Source organism: Antechinus flavipes, chromosome 5 (genome assembly GCF_016432865.1).
Source record: "Antechinus flavipes isolate AdamAnt ecotype Samford, QLD, Australia chromosome 5, AdamAnt_v2, whole genome shotgun sequence".
NCBI lineage: Eukaryota > Metazoa > Chordata > Mammalia > Dasyuromorphia > Dasyuridae > Antechinus > Antechinus flavipes.
In genome coordinates this window covers 172,504,762-172,523,887 of record NC_067402.1, presented here as the reverse complement: position 1 = coordinate 172,523,887, position 19,126 = coordinate 172,504,762, and the positions used below count along the sequence as shown (strand labels likewise).

At 33.4% G+C, this 19,126-nt stretch overlaps 1 protein-coding gene across 4 annotated transcripts in view; it reads left to right on the top strand.

The window, feature by feature from the left end:
- FGFR1OP2 (FGFR1 oncogene partner 2) overlaps nucleotides 1–17,793 on the top strand; it is a 38,563-nt gene extending 20,770 nt beyond the window's left edge. For 2 of the 4 annotated variants that reach the window (XM_051962194.1, XM_051962195.1), the window contains exons 5-7: nucleotides 10,799–10,912; nucleotides 13,730–13,843; nucleotides 15,648–17,793. In XM_051962194.1, the coding sequence (XP_051818154.1) occupies nucleotides 10,799–10,912; nucleotides 13,730–13,843; nucleotides 15,648–15,785 (366 nt within the window). In that variant the 3' untranslated portion in view covers nucleotides 15,786–17,793. Of the gene's footprint in view, nucleotides 1–10,798; nucleotides 10,922–13,729; nucleotides 13,844–15,647 lie in introns of those variants that run through there. The other 2 variants (XM_051962196.1, XM_051962197.1) reach the window with 2 other exon arrangements.
- The last annotated feature ends 1,333 nt before the right edge of the window (nucleotides 17,794–19,126 follow it).

Below are 19,126 nucleotides of genomic sequence, written 5' to 3'. Positions count from 1 at the left end.
AATGAGCAGTTACTATAACTTACTGTATATCCAAATTTTTTAAACTGGATTATAATCCTATGTAGGGTCTCATAACTGAATGTGGAAATTGCAAAATTATGATTTATTATTAGTAAACGTTTGATTTGTATGCCCATTTTATATACATATATACTTGGGAGAACATTAAAAAAAAAAAAGCAGTCGTAAATGGAAAAAGTTTAAGAATATACAGTTAGGTGTCAACAAAACTGGAGGATTAATTATGGAAATATAAAATAATAACAGTAGTAAGGAGTGGCTTTTAAGTAATATGATTACAAAAAAGGAAATTGAACTAGCAGTTACATTAAGAAACTCCTGGTCTAGATGGATGTATATTGTTAATTAGACCAAAATGAATAGGTATGCTATTAGAATATGCTGTTATCAAGAATTGAGAAAACACATTTTACCAGACTCCCTTTTGTTTTATTTTGGTTTTTTGTTTTGTTTTGTTTTTGAGAAAATGATAGTCCTAATACTTTAAACTTAATTTCCATTAGATTGTGAGTTCTTAAAAGGTGGGGACTTGTCTTCATAGCTTTCTTTGTTTCCCCAGCACATAGTACTTGGCATGTAGTAGCTATTTAATAAGTGTGTGTTGGCTGACTAAAATGGGAAAGCATAAAGCAAGGAAGAGAACTATAGACCAATATCACTAATGGATATTTATTTTTAAATGTAAATTAAATCCTGACCAAAGAATTACTGCAATTTATCTGACAAAGCATTCACTGTGATGAAATTGAATTTTTAACATAAAAGTGTTGATGATTCAATATTAAGAAAATTAACAATCATTTTAAAAATCCCAAACCACATAATTATTTTAATACTTGCAAAAAAACCTTTTGAAAAAAATAACTTAGGGGGAAAAATACCTATAGGCACAAAAGCAAGGATGTCTGCTTTTCCCACTATTATTTGATATACTTCTGAAAATGCTTACAAAAAGCCGACAAGAAAAAAATTAAATATAGACATAAAGATAAACAAAAAAAGAGACCAGACTGTTTTTGTCCTGTTGATAGAGATCATTTGCTGAAAAAAATCCTAAGAAATTATCAAAGAAACAAATTGAAACAATAACATCTGTAAAGCCACAGGCTACAAAATAAATTGACAATCAGTAACAATTCTGTATATATATATAACAAAAGCCAGGGGAAAATATTAGAGAAAAGTGTCTCATTCACAATAACTTCAAAATGTATAAAATAATCTGATAGTCTGCCAAAGTACATTCAATACATATATTATTGCAATTACAAAACAATATTTCAAGAAATAAAGAATACCTTAAGTAACTGCAGGATTATTCAGTGATCTTAATTGCTTCTGCCAATATAATCATATGGTCATAAAACTAAAAAATCATAGATTTAGTATAGTACCAGTCAGAATACCAAAGGGTTGCTTTACATGCACAAATTAAGGCGAGAGGAACAAAATATTTGAAATAGCAAGAAAATAATAAAGAAGGGAAGGAATGAAAAGGGAATAATATTTACCAACTCCAAAGTATAAAACAGCCATCAAAACTATCTGGAACTGCTTACAAAAATTTAAAAAGTTGAACAAATGGATAGGCTAGACAAGGAAGAATAAGAAAAAATGAAACTTAATAACTCAGTTTTCAATAAACCTGAAGAAATTATTTAGGAAAGAGGTCCCTAAATAACAAGAATTTCTGGAAAACTCAATAGCAAATCTGGCAGAAATTAAGTTTAGAACAGTATTTTACACCGTAATCCATCAAGTTCAGCAGGGATACCTGATCTAAATACTAAAGTTTATACCATTAAAAAAAAAAAACCTAATGAATAATCAAATACTTTTCATAAGTATATGTAGTGGCTATCTTATTGAAAGGGCAAACTAAGGCGATCACAAAAAATAAAGATCATTTGGGTTATGTGTAAAAGATTTTACATCTTCCGGTTAAGATGGCGGAGAGGAGGCTCACAGTTGCATAAGCTCCGCGCTTTCTCTCACTATCCACTTCATTACAAGCCTCTGAATCAATGCTTGACTGAAAAAAACCCACAAATAGTTACCAAGAGAAGCCATCCTTGAGATCCGCCAAGAAAGGTCTGTCTTTACTGGAGGGCTGGGGCGGTTTTAGATCGGGCGCAGGCGGCGGGCAGCGGCAGTGAGAGCACAGGAGCAGACTGGAGAGGGGGTGGGGAGTGATCGCAGCTGTCTCTGCGGGGAGAGCTTCGCTACAGGTTTGGAACCTGCAGCAAGTCAACAGCCCAGCAGAGAAGCTAAAAACACCGGGGCTGAAGAACACAACCGCAAACAGCTGGAGTCTCTCAGGACCTGGCCGCCCCCCCCTTCCCCCCCCTCAGTGACTCAGCACGCTTTGGGATCTCAGAGCGCAGGCGCAGCACAGTCCTGCTAGTGCCTCACTGCTGCCACCTGCAGTCTGTAGAGGAAGCTCGATAACACACCCAGCCCCCCCCCCAAAGAAAGACTCCAGTTTTTTCTGTTTTTCTTTGGTAGTTTGTCTCTGATTAATAGACAGAATGAGCAAGAAGCTGAAGAGGACTTTAACCCTAGACAGCTTCTACACAGATAGAGAGCAGACTCTAAATCCTGAGGAGACTAAAAACAGGCAGTCCCCAGGTGATTCCCCAAAGGAGGAGATTGTCTGCTCCTCAGCACAGATGAACCTCATAGAAGTGATTAAAAAGGCTCTCACAAGGGAGCTAGAAGAAAAATGGGGAAAGCAGAGTGAGGCTTGGCAAAAGGAGAAGGAAGCTTGGGAAAAGGAGAGGGAGGCTTGGCAAAAGAGCCTGGAGAAGTCAGTTAAAGAGAGAGTGGATAAAGAAGTAAAATCCTTGAAAAATAGGATTAGTGAACTGGAAAACAAAATTGGCGAAATGGAAAAAAATTCCACAGAACAAAAGAACTCAATTGGACAATTAGAGAAAGATTTTAAAAAAGTGAGTGAAGAGAATACTTCACTGAAAATCAGAATTGAACAAGTGGAATTGAATGACTCGAGGAGACAAGAAGAATCAGTCAAGCAAATCCAAAAAAATCAAACAATGGAGAAAAATGTGAAATACCTTCTGGGGAAGACAACAGACCTGGAAAACAGATCCAGGAGAGACAATCTGAGAATCATTGGACTCCCAGAAAAACATGATGAAAAAAAGAGCCTGGACACTGTCTTCCAGGAAATTATCAAAGAGAACTGCCCAGAAGTCATAGGAACAGAGGAAAAAATAAACATTGAAAGGATTCATCGATCACCCACTGAAAGGGATCCTAAAATCAAAACACCAAGGAATATAGTGGCCAAATGCCAGAACCCTCAGATGAAAGAAAAAATATTGCAAGCGGCTAGAAAAACCCAATTCAAGTATCAAGGAGCCACAATAAGGATCACCCAGGATCTGGCAGCATCCACATTAAAAGATCGAAGGGCCTGGAATATGATATTCCGAAAGGCTAAGGAACTTGGTATGCAACCAAAAATAACTTACCCAGCGAGAATGAGCATCTTTTTCCAGGGAAGAAGATGGACATTCAACGAAGTAAGCGAATTTCATCTATTTCTGATGAAAAAACCAGAACTTAACAAAAAGTTTGATCTACAAATATAGAACTCAAGAGAAATCTAAAAAGGTAAAGATTAATCTTGGGAACTATATTTTGACTATATAGATGCATAAAGAATACATGTATACCTTGTTCTAGAAATTGATGTGGAAAGGACATTGTACCAGAAAAAGGGTAAAGTGGGGGTAGTACATCTCATGAAGAGGCATAGGAAACCTACTATATCTGAGAGAAAGAATGGAGGGGGATGAATATAGTGGGTATCTTACTGCCTTCAGAATTGGCTTTAAGTGAAAAATCTTAAGACATATTCAATCTATGGTGAAACTTCTCCCATCTCATTGAAAAGTGAGAAGGGAAAAGTGGAAAGGGAAGGAATAAGCTAAGCGGAAGGGAATACGGGAACTGGGAGGGAAAGGGGTAAGATAGGGGGAGGAACTCTAAGGCGGGGGGAGGGACACTAAAAAGGGAGGGCTGTGAGAAACAAGGGGTGCTCACAAGCTTAATACTTGGAAGGGGGGGAAAGGGGAAAGAAGGGAGGAAAGCATAAACCGGGGTTAACAAGATGGCAAGTAATACAGAATTGGTCATTCTAACCATAAATGTGAACGGGGTAAACTCCCCCATAAAGAGGAAGCGGTTAGCAGAATGGATTAAAAGCCAGAATCCTACAATATGTTGTTTACAGGAAACACACCTGAAGCGGGGAGATACATGCAGGTTAAAGGTAAAAGGTTGGAGCAAAATCTACTATGCTTCAGGTGAAGTCAAAAAAGCAGGGGTAGCCATCCTGATCTCAGATCAAGCTAAAGCAAAAATTGACCTAATTAAAAGAGATAAGGAAGGACACTATATCTTGCTAAAGGGTAGCATGGATAATGAAGCACTATCTATATTAAACATATATGCACCAAGTGGGGTAGCATCTAAATTCTTAAAAGAGAAACTAAGAGAGCTGCAAGAAGAAATAGACAGTAAAACTATAATAGTGGGAGATCTTAACCTTGCACTCTCAGAATTAGATAAATCAAACCAGAAAATAAATAAGAAAGAAGTTAAAGAGGTAAACAGAATACTAGAAAAGCTAGATATGATAGATCTCTGGAGAAAATGTAATGGAGACAGAAAGGAATACACTTTCTTTTCAGCAGTTCATGGAACCTATACAAAAATTGACCATATATTAGGACATAAAAACCTCAAACTCAAATGTAGTAAGGCAGAAATAGTAAATGCATCCTTTTCAGACCACGATGCAATGAAAATTACATTCAACAAAAAAGCAGGGGGAAGTAGACCAAAAAATAATTGGAAACTAAATAATCTCATACTAAAGAATGATTGGGTAAAACAGCAAATCATAGACATAATTAATAACTTCACCCAAGAAAACGATAATAATGAGACATCATACCAAAATGTATGGGATGCAGCCAAAGCGGTAATAAGGGGAAATTTCATATCTCTAGAGGCCTATTTGTATAAAATAGAGAAAGAGAAGGTCAATGAATTGGGTTTGCAATTAAAAATGCTAGAAAAGGAACAAATTAAAAACCCCCAGTCAAACACTAAACTTGAAATTCTAAAAGTAAAAGGTGAGATCAATAAAATTGAAAGTAAAAAAACTATTGAATTGATTAATAAAACTAAGAGTTGGTTCTATGAAAAAACCAACAAAATAGACAAACCCTTAGTAAATCTGATTAAAAAAAGGAAAGAGGAAAATCAAATTGTTAGTCTTAAAAATGAAAAGGGAGAACTCACCACTAACGAAGAGGAAATTAGAGCAATAATTAGGAGTTACTTTGCCCAACTTTATGCCAATAAATTCGACAACTTAAATGAAATAGAAAAATACCTCCAAAAATACAGCTTGCCCAAACTAACAGAGGAAGAAGTAAACATCCTAAACAGTCCCATCTCAGAAAAAGAAATAGAACAAACTATCAATCAACTCCCTAAGAAAAAATCCCCAGGACCAGATGGATTTACATGTGAATTCTACCAAACATTTAAAGAACAATTAACTCCAATGTTATATAAACTATTTGAAAAAATAGGGATTGAAGGAGTCCTACCAAACTCCTTTTATGACACAGATATGGTACTGATACCTAAACCAGGTAGGCTGAAAACAGAGAAAGAAAATTATAGACCAATCTCCCTAATGAATATTGATGCTAAAATCTTAAATAAAATATTAGCAAAAAGATTACAGAAAATTGTCACCAGGATAATACACTATGACCAAGTAGGATTTATACCAGGAATGCAGGGCTGGTTCAATATTAGGAAAACTATTAGCATAATTGACTATATCAATAACCAAACAAACAAAAACCACATGATCATCTCAATAGATGCAGAAAAAGCATTTGATAAAATCCAACATCCATTCCTAATAAAAACACTTGAGAGCATAGGAATAAATGGACTTTTCCTTAAAATAGTCAGGAGCATATATTTAAAACCATCAGTAAGCATCATATGCAATGGGGAAAAACTGGAACCTTTCCCAGTAAGATCTGGAGTGAAGCAAGGTTGCCCACTATCACCATTATTATTTAATATCGTATTAGAAACACTAGCCTCGGCAATAAGAGTCGAGAAAGATATAAAAGGAATTAGAGTAGGCAATGAGGAAACCAAACTATCACTCTTTGCAGATGATATGATGGTATACCTAGAGAACCCCAGAGATTCTACCAAAAAGCTATTGGAAATAATTCATAATTTTAGCAAAGTAGCTGGCTACAAAATAAATCCCCATAAATCCTCAGCATTTTTATACATCACCAACAAAACCCAACAGCAAGAGATACAAAGAGAAATTCCATTCAGAATAACTGTTGATACCATAAAATATTTGGGAATCTATCTACCAAAGGAAAGTCAGGAATTATATGAGCAAAATTATAAAAAAGTCTCCACACAAATAAAGTCAGACTTAAATAATTGGAAAAATATTAAGTGCTCTTGGATTGGCCGAGCGAACATAATAAAGATGACAATACTCCCTAAACTAATCTATTTATTTAGTGCTATACCAATCAGACTTCCAAGAAAATATTTTATTGATCTAGAAAAAATAACAACAAAATTCATATGGAACAATAAAAAGTCGAGAATCTCAAGGGAACTAATGAAAAAAAAATCAAATGAAGGTGGCCTAGCTGTACCTGATCTAAAATTATATTATAAGGCAGCAGTCACCAAAACCATTTGGTATTGGCTAAGAAATAGATTAGTGGATCAGTGGAAAAGGCTAGGCTCACAAGACAGAATAGTCAATTATAGCAATCTAGTGTTTGACAAACCCAAAGCCCCTAACTTCTGGGAAAAGAATTCAATATTTGATAAAAACTGCTGGGATAATTGGAAATTAGTATGGCAGAAATTAGGCATGGACCCACACTTAACACCATATACCAAGATAAGATCAAAATGGGTCTATGACCTAGGCATAAAGAACGAGACTATAAATAAATTAGAGGAACATAGAATAGTTTATCTCTCAGACTTGTGGAGGAGAAAGAAATTTGTGACCAAAGATGAACTAGAGACCATTACTGATCACAGAATAGAAAATTTCGATTACATCAAATTAAAAAGCCTTTGTACAAATAAAACTAATGCAAACAAGATTAGAAGGGAAGCAACAAACTGGGAAAACATTTTCACAGTTAAAGGTTCTGATAAAGGCCTCATTTCCAAAATATATAGAGAACTGACTCAAATTTATAAGAAATCAAGCCATTCTCCAATTGATAAATGGTCAAAGGATATGAACAGACAATTTTCAGAGGATGAGATTGAAACTATTACCACTCATATGAAAGAGTGTTCCAAATCATTATTGATCAGAGAAATGCAAATTAAGACAACTCTGAGATACCACTACACACCTGTCAGATTGGCTAAGATGACAGGAAAAAATAATGATGAATGTTGGAGGGGATGCGGGAAAACTGGGACACTAATGCATTGTTGGTGGAGTTGTGAACGAATCCAACCATTCTGGAGAGCAATCTGGAATTATGCCCAAAAAATTATCAAAATGTGCATATCCTTTGATCCAGCAGTGTTTCTATTGGGCTTATATCCCAAAGAAATACTAAAGAAGGGAAAGGGACCTGTATGTGCCAAAATGTTTGTAGCAGCCCTGTTTGTAGTGGCTAGAAACTGGAAAATGAATGGATGCCCATCAATTGGAGAATGGCTGGGTAAATTGTGGTATATGAATGTTATGGAATATTATTGTTCTGTAAGAAATGACCAGCAGGATGAATACAGAGAGGCTTGGAGAGACCTTCATGAACTGATGCTAAGTGAAATGAGCAGAACCAGGAGATCATTATACACTTCGACAACGATATTGTATGAGGACATATTTTGATGGAAGTGGATTTCTTTGACAAAGAGACCTGAGTTTCAATTGATAAATGACGGACAAAAGCAGCTACACCCAAAGAAAGAACACTGGGAAACGAATGTGAACTATCTGCATTTTTGTTTTTCTTCCCGGATTATTTATACCTTCTGAATCCAATTCTCCCTACGCAACAAGAGAACTGTTCGGTTCTGCAAACATATATTGTATCTAGGATATACTGCAACATATCCAACATATAAAGGACTGCTTGCCATCTAGGGGAGGGGGTGGAGGGAGGGAGGGGAAAAAAATCGGAACAGAAATGAGTGTCAATATAATGTAATTATTAAATAAAAAAACTTAAAAAAAAAAAAGATATTAAAAAAAAAAAAAAAAAAGATTTTACATGAACAAAATTAATTCAGCCTCATTGTAAGGGAGACATTTGATTGGGTGGAGGACTCTTTTCATCAAATCTTTTAAAGAGTTTGATAGATATGTAGATATCTAACAATTATATAAGAACAAAAGCCAAAAGGCTTCATAGAATTGCAAACTTATAAGCTATAAGCATATGAAAGAATCCACCTATTCACTAATAGTAAGACAAGTACAAATCAAAAAATCTCTGAAGTTTCATCTCACATAAACAAATTGCCAGCGATAACAACAGATGAATGTAGTAAATGTTACAGAGATAGTAGAAAGGCTTGAATATTCATTGTTGGTAATGCTGTAAATTGATTCAGCCATTTTAGAAAACAAGATGAAATCATGCAAAAAAAAAAAAGTGAATAAAATGTCCACTTTCTTTGAATCAGAGATTCCACTGATAAGTATATACTGCAAAAAAGCTGCAAAAACAAAGATCTTGCATTCACCGAAATGTTTATAGCAAGACTTTTTGTGTTAGCAATGACCTGTAAACAGCCTATCAGAGAATGACTGAATAAATTGTGATGCATACTTATAATAAAATATCACTGTGCTGTAAGAAACAATAAACACATTCTATACAGAAAAGTATGGAAACATACACAAGTGAAGTAAAATTAGGTAAACCTAATCAGAAAAACTGTATACTGAGAACAACAACACATCAGTTGGAAAATAAATGTTAGGAAATTATAAGGCCAAGCTTAGCCCAAAGAAGAGATGAGATACATCATCCCCACTTTTCTTCAGAAATAAGAAACAGTGTTCTTAGACTGGTTAGTTTTGCTGGACATTTTTTTCTTCCCCCATTTTTATTTATTTATTTATTTTTAAGGGATTGTGTTTGAAGGCACAGGGATACAATAGGAAATGTAAATAACAAAAACAAAAGGTATCAATAAAAATTTTTTGAAAAGAAGAAATCCTTCCTGTATGCAATTAACTGAAAATTGGCATTTCTTGTTTTTCCACAGGACAGAACCATAGTTATTCAATTGAAATAATAATGATGAAATTGATCCTAATTGGGTTGCTATATAAACTATGCAGCTTAAAAGTTGTCTTTTATACTCTTCATAGTATTTGAAGCATAAGTAGTGATTATTGGATTGTCTTCTTAACTATCTGAATTACTAAATTATAGCATTTAAGACATTAATTTAAAATAAATATTATTTCAAAATAACCTTGTGTATTTAGGGTAAGAATTGCTCATTACCAAATTATTGGACATAAGTTAGTTTAGGTTTTTTTTTTTAAACCACAATAGCTTATGGAAAAAGTCTGAAGTCCTCTTTTGTCACTGGAGGGAGCATTCAAAATTATTACATTATAGGGTTTGTGTGCATGTGAGTGTTATGAAGCCAAGGATTGGAAGAATGTAAAACCTCAAAACCAAGGGGTGTTTAGTTTTAATAGCTTTAAAACTATATATAGTTCTTGAGATAATTTAGGTAGTTATTTAGAAGATTTTAAATAATTTTGTAATAATTAATCAGGAACCCTTATTTAATAAAATAGAACAATAAATTGAATAAATTTACAAAGTCTGGAATGATATGATTTAAAATTTTATCTAAATGTAATCCTTGGAAATATAAGTGGCATTCTCACTGAACATAAAAATTCAACTATTTCAGAATAAGGTAATGCTAAAAGCATACAATGTTTATATTAGAAAAGGTTAATGGTGAACTGATATGAAATTATTGATAAGGAAAATGTAATTCCTATGAAGTCCCAAAACACCTTACATTTTAGAGGTGACATACCTTTTGACATATTCTAATCCAGGACAATAAAATTCTACTTGTCTGGGGGGAAAAAACAATCCTGGCAAAAACTCTTTCCTAGAATTCTTGATGCTGGACTTTCTAGTTCTATCCCATAATAGACATAAAAGAATATTTTAGATCAAACCATTTACCCTCATCTCTTTTTGAACAATTAGGTATTATTTTTTAGTACTCTTAAACCCTTCTTTCACTCGTCTGAAGTAAATTAATGAATTAATGACTTTTCCTTTCTTGTTATTAATTCTGACTAATACATATTGATGTTTTGTGATTTTTATATTTGTCCAAAAGGAACAATTAAAAAAAATCATAATGACAGCATTTTGGAACAAGCAATCCCACCCTTGGGGCTACACTCTGCTGTAAATACATATAGCCACAATTAAGTTTTTGAACACATTTTAATATAAGTGGGGGAAGGGCTGGTTTTAGCCCAAATAATGACTAATTTTTAATCCTTTTTTTAACTGATGTCTTTTTGGAACTCTTTAAAAATCTTTTTTTCAAGTAATAAAACAATTGGCTAACACGCATGAACTAACTCATTCAATTTTTAAAGTACGGATCATATCCGTATTAACATTATAATGACTCTGTACTACAGATTGACATGGTACACCGTCACAGCCCCGAAGGAATCTTCCTTGGTGCACCTCGACGAATCCTTGAAGCAACTCAACATGGACTGGAAAGAAGGCACTTGGAAGCAAATCTGAATGTACACTAATAAAACAATTGACTTCGGGGAAGTGGTTGGAGGGGGGTGCCAATGTTTGATATTTTAACTTCTAACATTGGACTTAAAAATAATAAGATATCCAAATTACTAAAAAATAATTAGTAAAATGCTTGTATCTGCCAAACAAAAAGCATGAAAGTGCAGAGTTTAGCCCTCCACTATCATTCATTCTCATGATGTAATGTGTACTATGTATTGCAGAACACATGACATATTAAGGGTTTTTTTAGGATTATATAGCATAAGCTAGAAAAAGGCTTCCTTTTTTTTTTTTTTTCTTTTGTTGGCTTTTACATAAAATTTTAGAGTTTCTTGTTTTTTTGTTTTTTAAGAATTATGGATTAGAGCCTTTTTTTTTTTTTTTTTTTACTTCTGGGACATCAGAGGAATTGTTTTCTTGACAATAATTTAAATTGATTTAATAAATAGTTTTTTTTAATTAAATGATGTGCATTGAGGAATAATTAATAAGTTAAAATTATTTCAGGATTTCTTAGGTTGCTTCTACATTTCATAAGGTAACAATTAGTTAAAATGTTTCTTCTGTTGAATCTTAACTCTATTGCTTCAAGCTCAGATGTGTTATACATTTTAAATGAAATAGAAGTCCTCTATCATAGGATGATCATATAAGGGATTGAGGAATAAATACATTGTGTTGAAGGAACAGTTATAATTCTTCCCCTTATTTTTTAAAATCAGAATTAAAAACCGAGTCATTGCCTTTCATGCCTATCTGTGGCATTTTTTCTTAAAGATTTAAGTAACTATAGATCATAAGTTTGTACTGCCATTTTGAATTTCTCTTGTTTCTAGCCAAATTCTTAACTCTTATATGTTTGTTTGGTATGAAGACTCTTAATACTTTCTATGACCATTCAATGTTATGAAGTGATTGAATTATATTTAGAAATATTATATTTTAGAAATGACTGGGATTTGGAAATGTACTCTACATACTAAATTTTCCTTATAATAGAATTTACTGTAACAGAATTTGGAATGTAGGATATTATCTTTCATGCTTCCATTTGGAAGCTAAAATATTTCTTTTACATGGATATAGTGGCTAGATTTAATTAAACAAACCAGAGTTACATAAATGTTAATTTGATTGCTGGTGTTGGTTTTCTGCCTCTACTTACTTTTGAATGTTGCTTCATTTTTGTAATAGAAAAAGTACTTGCAGTTATTTTAGTAAAAGTATTGCATCAGGGCAGCTAGATGGTGCAGTGGATAGATCACCAGCCCTGAAGTCAGGAGGACCTGACTCCAAATCTCATCTCAAACACTTAATACTTCTTAGTTGTGTGATCCTATATATATATATATATAGCACCCTTGAACAAGTTTGTCATGGTCATAATCCAAACTAGGGGTCCTTAAACTTTTAAAATAGGGGGCCAGTTCACTGTCCCTCAGACTGTTGGAGGGCTAGACTATAGTAAAAACAAAAACTTTGTTTTGTGGGCCTTTAAATAAAGAAACTTCATAGCCCTGGGTGAGAGGAATAATTGTCCTCAGCTTTGCATCTGGCCTGCGGGCTGTAGTTTGAGGACCCTTGGATTTCAAACCATTCATACACAATTTTTTTTAAACCAAAATGATGGATAAACAGCCTACATTTTAGTTGGTCAAAAAAGTTATATGATTGGGATTCTGTTCTACAATGTACTAATTTTCCCTGTGTAATCTATCAGTGGCAAATATTTTTATACTACCTTGTAGTCTTAAAATATTAAATATATCATTTCATTTGAGCTTCACAACTTTAGATGATAAAAATATTCCCATTTTTTATAGAAGAAAAAAATTGAAACTCAGGTTATTAATAATTAATAATCTTGACATATAGCATGTAAAATATACAAAACATTTTATCTCCACTATGTGTACATAAAATAAATAAAATATAGATATTCATTTGAGCATCCTAAAAATTTTGCTACTTTATATGTAATAGTCTCACTTTATAAATGAGGGTTTAAAACAGAAAGGTTAAATGACTTGTGCCCCAGTTGTACAGCTATTAAATGTGAGAGGTAGGACTTAAACTAGGTTTTATTATTCCAAGGCCAATATTCTTTGTACTATACCACATAGCCTTTTGTAGTAGACCTAAAGATATTTGGGTTCTTAACTTAAATTCCCAATGTAGTTAAAGTATAGATTATTTTAGAAAATAAATTACAACTTTATTTTGGTTAACATTTTTAATAAAATAATTCTTAATTGCCAATCAAATATTTTAATACATCAGAGTTATTCATAAGGAAAATGATTATATCTGAAATGATGATGTCTTTATTTTTTAAGATTTTTTTAAACTACTTTGCTTGAATGTGATTGTGACAGCACAAATTTACAAGCTGAATAATGTTTTATACATTGCCGAAAAAATCATACTTTGGGCAATAAAGGTAAAAGTCAGAAGTAGAATGCAAGTATTTACTTGTCTGGTGAAATTAGTCCATGTGGTATTAGGAAGAAAAAAAAAGATTTGGTCTTCTTTTATGGAAATAACAATATAAAGAGTATAAAGGGAATGAAAATATAATTTGTTAGCCACTTTTTTTTTAACTAATTAAGGATAAGTTAAGTGAGTTTTGATCGTTGTCTTCCATTAAAGTATATACATTTTAAGTTGACAGTCCTATAAAACTTACAGGCTTGACGCTTTTTAAAATATAAATTTAATATGGCAACACAAAGTAGGGGTAAACTCTGAAAATGTTTTGGGTTAACTGAAGAAGACATATTCTGATCTAATATTCTGCTTTCCCTCTTGTTTTTTAGGAATTACAAGTACATGTGGACCAGATTACTGAAATGGCAGCAGTGATGAGAAAAGCCATTGAAATTGATGAGCAGCAGGGTTGCAAGGAGCAGGAACGAATTTTTCAACTTGAAGTAAGTTTTAAATTCTAAGAACTACTTGAAATAGCCATTGCTTAAAAAGAAAAATTGTCAAAGAGAATAGTTTAACGTAAAACTTCTTTGTTTGGCCTTAGTAAAGGCAACCATGTTTTTAGCTAGTAATGAAATCCAATTGGTGTACAAGAGTGAATAGCTCTTTTTGAATCTAAACAACTTAAAAATGTGCTCCTGCCAGCTATTTGAACAACTCAATATGAAATATTCATACATTCTTCTCATATGGATGACAGGGGTAGGATACATTAAATACCCTTAAATCTAGATCATCTTCACTGTATAAAAAGTTTATAAAGTTCTTGGGCTAGTAATCATTTGACAGACCAGTAGTAGTAATTAGTGATAGCTGATATAAAAATCACTCTTGTTTAATTTCACCAAATCACTATACTTCATACATTTAAGTTAATTTTTTTTATCATTTTTGCAAATTCTTCATAAATAGGCACAACATTCTAATCTAATTACATTCTTTGTTGGATAGGAATGCTTTGGGCACTTAGTTTGCAGCTGTAGAAACATGAGCAATTGTTTTCTAATTCGATAGAATAAGCATCTCACAGGAAAAATCATTTTTGAAACTAGTGTAATATTTGATGATGGATTACCAGTTACAATTTGTCTCTAACAAAGAGATATATTCTTTTTTCCCCCTGAGGCAATCGGGGTTAAGTGACTTGCCCAGGGGTACACAGCTAGGAAGTATTACATGTCTGAGATCAGATTTGAACTCAGGTCCTCCTGACTTCAGGGCTAGTGCTCTATCCATTGCGCCACCTAGCTGCCCCAAGAGTTATATTCTTTATGTCACTACAGCATAACATAAAATTAACAAAGAAATGACATGTCAATCAGTGAACGATTAAAATACAACTCCTTTGAAAATAATCACTATTAAAAATTTGTTAAATTAATTAAAAAAAGTTAAAAGTGAACTCACATTTTGCACAGATAACCAACATTCCTTTTAGTAAAATCACACACTACCCAACAACCCTCCTTTTTGGGAGGGAATAATATTTGTAAGGAATCGGGAGAGAGGCTACTATACTATAGCACAGTGTAAACAAAAACAAATTGGGAGTTCTTGTCCCAAGATTTGGTCACACATGTGTGACCTCCTTGAAATTCAGTTTATTCTGTATAAAATAAGGGGGTTGAACTATATAATCTCTAACTTTCTTTTTAAATCTAAAACTTAACATCACTAAGGAAAAGAAATTAGAAATTATGGCAACCTACTGTACACATTCTCCTACTCCAGAAAAATGTGTTCTCTAATGTAAACTGATAGCTACCTTTACTCTGTAGTATTCTCTTTTTATGTGAGATAGTTTGGCAGAACAGGGTGGGTTGGCCTTTAGAAGAACAGTCTTTGTTCACATAGAATCATGGGAAATGGAAGGGAACTTTGAAAGCATCTAGTCCAGCCTTGTCATTTTGCATTTTCCTCAGATGGAAACTAAATACTAAAAATTTTCATTACATATTTTGCTGTGTGACCATGGATAAGTTAATTTACATGTCTCTAAAACTTTTAATAGGCATTACTAATGCCTATTAATAGGTTACTAATTTGCATTGGTGAAGGAAGTTTATATGCCAGTATACCTCTACTGATGAAATCACAGTTTTATATAGTGTTTTTGAAGTAGCGAAATGTTTTTGGTTGGTTACTTTTGCATCACAATTCCTTTTTTCCCCTCAGAAAGTTACCTTTTTAAAAATATGCACCTTGATATGTGTGTAGTGTTAGATTTTGTTATTTATATTCTTATAGCAAGAAAACAAAGGCTTGAGAGAAATCCTTCAAATAACTCGAGAATCATTCCTGAGCCTCAAGAAAGACGATGCATCAGAAAGTACATCTTTGTCAGCATTGGTAACCAGCAGTGATTTGAGCCTGAGGAAGAGCTAAGAACCTGAAGAATCACTGAGCTTCTATTGCACAGCTCCTAATAAGGAACCAGGGTTTACTTTAAAAAATCGTTAATGAATTGAGCACCAGAAAAATCACAATCTTATATTAGTCCTACAATTCATTCTTTTTATATTATGTATAGTACACTGGCAAATGACATTTTAAAAAGATATTAACAGAAGATCAATATTTGGTTGTCATTGAACTTTATTCCTAATATTAAAATTTCTAATGGGAAAGTGGAAACTGTAAGCCATTGTTATTAGATAAACAAATAAAAGTTCTCATATATAGAAACTACTGATCATACTAGGCCCATGCCATCCTGTTATTTTTCCTAACTTTTTTTATCCAAATATTAGATATATTTAAAACTCCACATAGAATTTATTCCATTACCCCATTTTTTAAAATCCCTGTTTCTTAGCTTAAACTTAACAAAAAAGGAAACATGTCCATTCATAAATTTGGTCTCTATTTGATAGGAAGACTAGCAAATGGTTATTATATTTTACATGTACTGGACCTACCTTTACATTTCTTAAGAAATGATTTTCAAAGATGTCATGATTATTTTTTAAAAAGGTAATCTTTTGGTTTCGTGGCATAGGCCATAAATTGGATACATCTTTATTCTTCAAGCGTAGATCCTGAAAGGTGCTTTTGTTTCAGCCAGCAACATATCATAGTTGGCAATGACATTTTGGGTAATAACAGTCCATAACTTACTGAAGGAGAAGAAATGTAGAAACCATCTTTTCAGTAATGAAAAAGAAAGATATACTACTTTCTGAGAAAGAAAACCATATAGAAGACAAGATTATTCAGTAGGTTGAACTACTTAGTGGGGGAATAGGTTAGGTTTCGATTCCTAAATGAATATTAATTTGGTCAGGTTTTATTTTCTAGTTGATTTTAGGAATATTAATCTGCCCATTACCCAGCTGTCATAGTTAGACCTGATATAGCAAGCCAATAATAGAGAGATTTGAAGTAGACAAAAAAAAAAACCCAACCCTCACACATTGTATTTATTTTAGTCTTGCCAATAGTAAACATTAACTTTTCACCTGGTTTATAAAAAGAAATTTGTATTCCTTACAAACACTTGTTTTAATTATTAGATGCCAACAGAGCAAAGAAACTATAATAATTCTAGTTCTTTCTGAATCTGCCTTTAAGCTCATCTGCACCTAGTAACTTTTGGATTTTTTATGGCCATCATACTGAAACAGGTATTTGGGAATAGTTCACTTCTTGGATTTAAAAAAACCCTGCAAGTTGTTTAGTCCTGTCATGTGAAGTTTCAAAACCAATAACCAAGTAAAGAAGTAATTGAAGTTTGGGCCATTATTTAAATAGACAATAAAGAAACTAAGTTTTCTCAAATTAACACAGATCACAAATTCCATTTAAACCATCTATAGAAGAAATACTACTCTTATAATAGAATCTATTAATGTGTAAAAACTTACATATTGCTAAAAAGAAAAACAACTATTTAAATTTATCTTCCCCAAAATTGGGTGTTTCTTTTTTAGTTAAAGTAAAATAAAACTTTATTCCAGAGGCCTTAGTGAAGATTATCAATTTATAAAAAGTTTTTTTCCCCCCTAAAATTATTTGGTAACTGTCTTCTGTTTTACTTTAATGAGCAGTACTTGACTTGCTGGCAGATTTGTCCAAATAATTTTGGTTTTATCCCAATTAACTTAAGAAAATAAAACAAGCTGCACTGTTTTAAGATTTAGCATGTGGCAATCTTGAGGCAGCTATTAAAAAAATGCTTGATGAGTATTTTTGTACATAAAGTTGTGATTTAATTTATCTCCTCTTGACTGTCATATATTGTGTTTTTTGAGATTTAATTTTAGAGTTTTGCGGAGTTTCATTTTGTGTAATAAGTTTTCATCACATGCGTTATTTTTGTAATCCAGAAGCTTGAAATGTGTATTTGGAATGTGTACTGTATAATTTTATCAATAAAGATGATTGATAAAACTTAGTATCTATTTTTCTAATAACTTAAAAAGAAATGAATGATTTTTCTTTTTCTCAAAGATTTGTTAGTTAACAAGCATTTTATTAAGAACAAATACGTGTGTGGTCCTACAGTTTATAAAGGCTTTCTTCACAACAGTTTTGAAGTGGAGATGATCCTGAGGTTAGGTTCTCACAGCAACACAACTTCGTTATATTACAAAAGTACAACTCACACCCCATTGATTCCAAATCCATTGTTCTGTTGATAAACTAGATTAACAAGTATTAAACATTTAGTATGTGCCAATCAAGTACTAGAGATATAAGTACAAACAATAAAATGATCCTTCCTTTGCAATAAGTTTATATTCTCAAGGTAGAAACAAGTGGATAAAAATAAATTCCAAGAAGACCAGGTAGGTTGGATAGATTGGCACTAGCATACAGGCAAGTCAGGAAGGGTTCCCTACAAAGTGGTGCCTGAGCTGCATCTTAAAGAAGAGAGGAATTAGGAGGGAGCACATTCCAGACAGAAGGTTTGGCCAGAGTCATGAGGCAGAGATCTTGTTAGGAACAGAGCAAACATTTACTAGCAGTGATACCTGGAACACACTTTAAGGAAGAGGGCAACATCTTGTCCTGATTCAACTGGCTCTTGGTGCATCTTGGCTTATACCTGTTCTCTTTTATTGGCCAGAAGGATAGCGGTTCTTTCAGACTGACTCTCTTTAGCCAAAAAGAGGAAATGTCAAGACATCAGAAGTTGCCCTGTTTTCCAGAGCTAATACTCAGGAAGCAGGTTGTGCCCTGAGACTGGTGTAACAGCAATCCCTTGTGTTCACCTTCTGGATAGTCTCAGTCACAGCGAAATCCCATAATTGTTTCTGGTCATGAAGACCTGTCAAATTTATCATGTTGTCAGAGCTATAGCTCACTGATAGATGATAGATGTACTCATAGATGTAAGTATTAAGATTTGCCTATACTAAAGTGGGTCTCCCATATACACCAAGGGGCAAGGCTCCAACACAGGTTAAATTTCTATTTGGTTCCTGACTCTTGTCTCTAACCTGCTTTGACTTGGCCACCCACAGATAAGAATGCAGTTCCATTTGATTGACATTGATTGGTGTCTGACGGGATTGCACTCAAAACTGGGTGATTGGATTTTGCAGTACCAGTGGGAATGGATTAAGTGCCACCAGGGATTTTTTTCTGCAGAGTCCTAGTCCTTCCTTTTCTGTCCTTGTAGCCTTTTTGTAGCTCTAGTCCCCTGATTTCTACCTTAATTGAGCTTTGTCATCTGTAATGGGCTGAGGCTTGAGTTGATGCACTGAGGTCCCAAGCACGTGAGG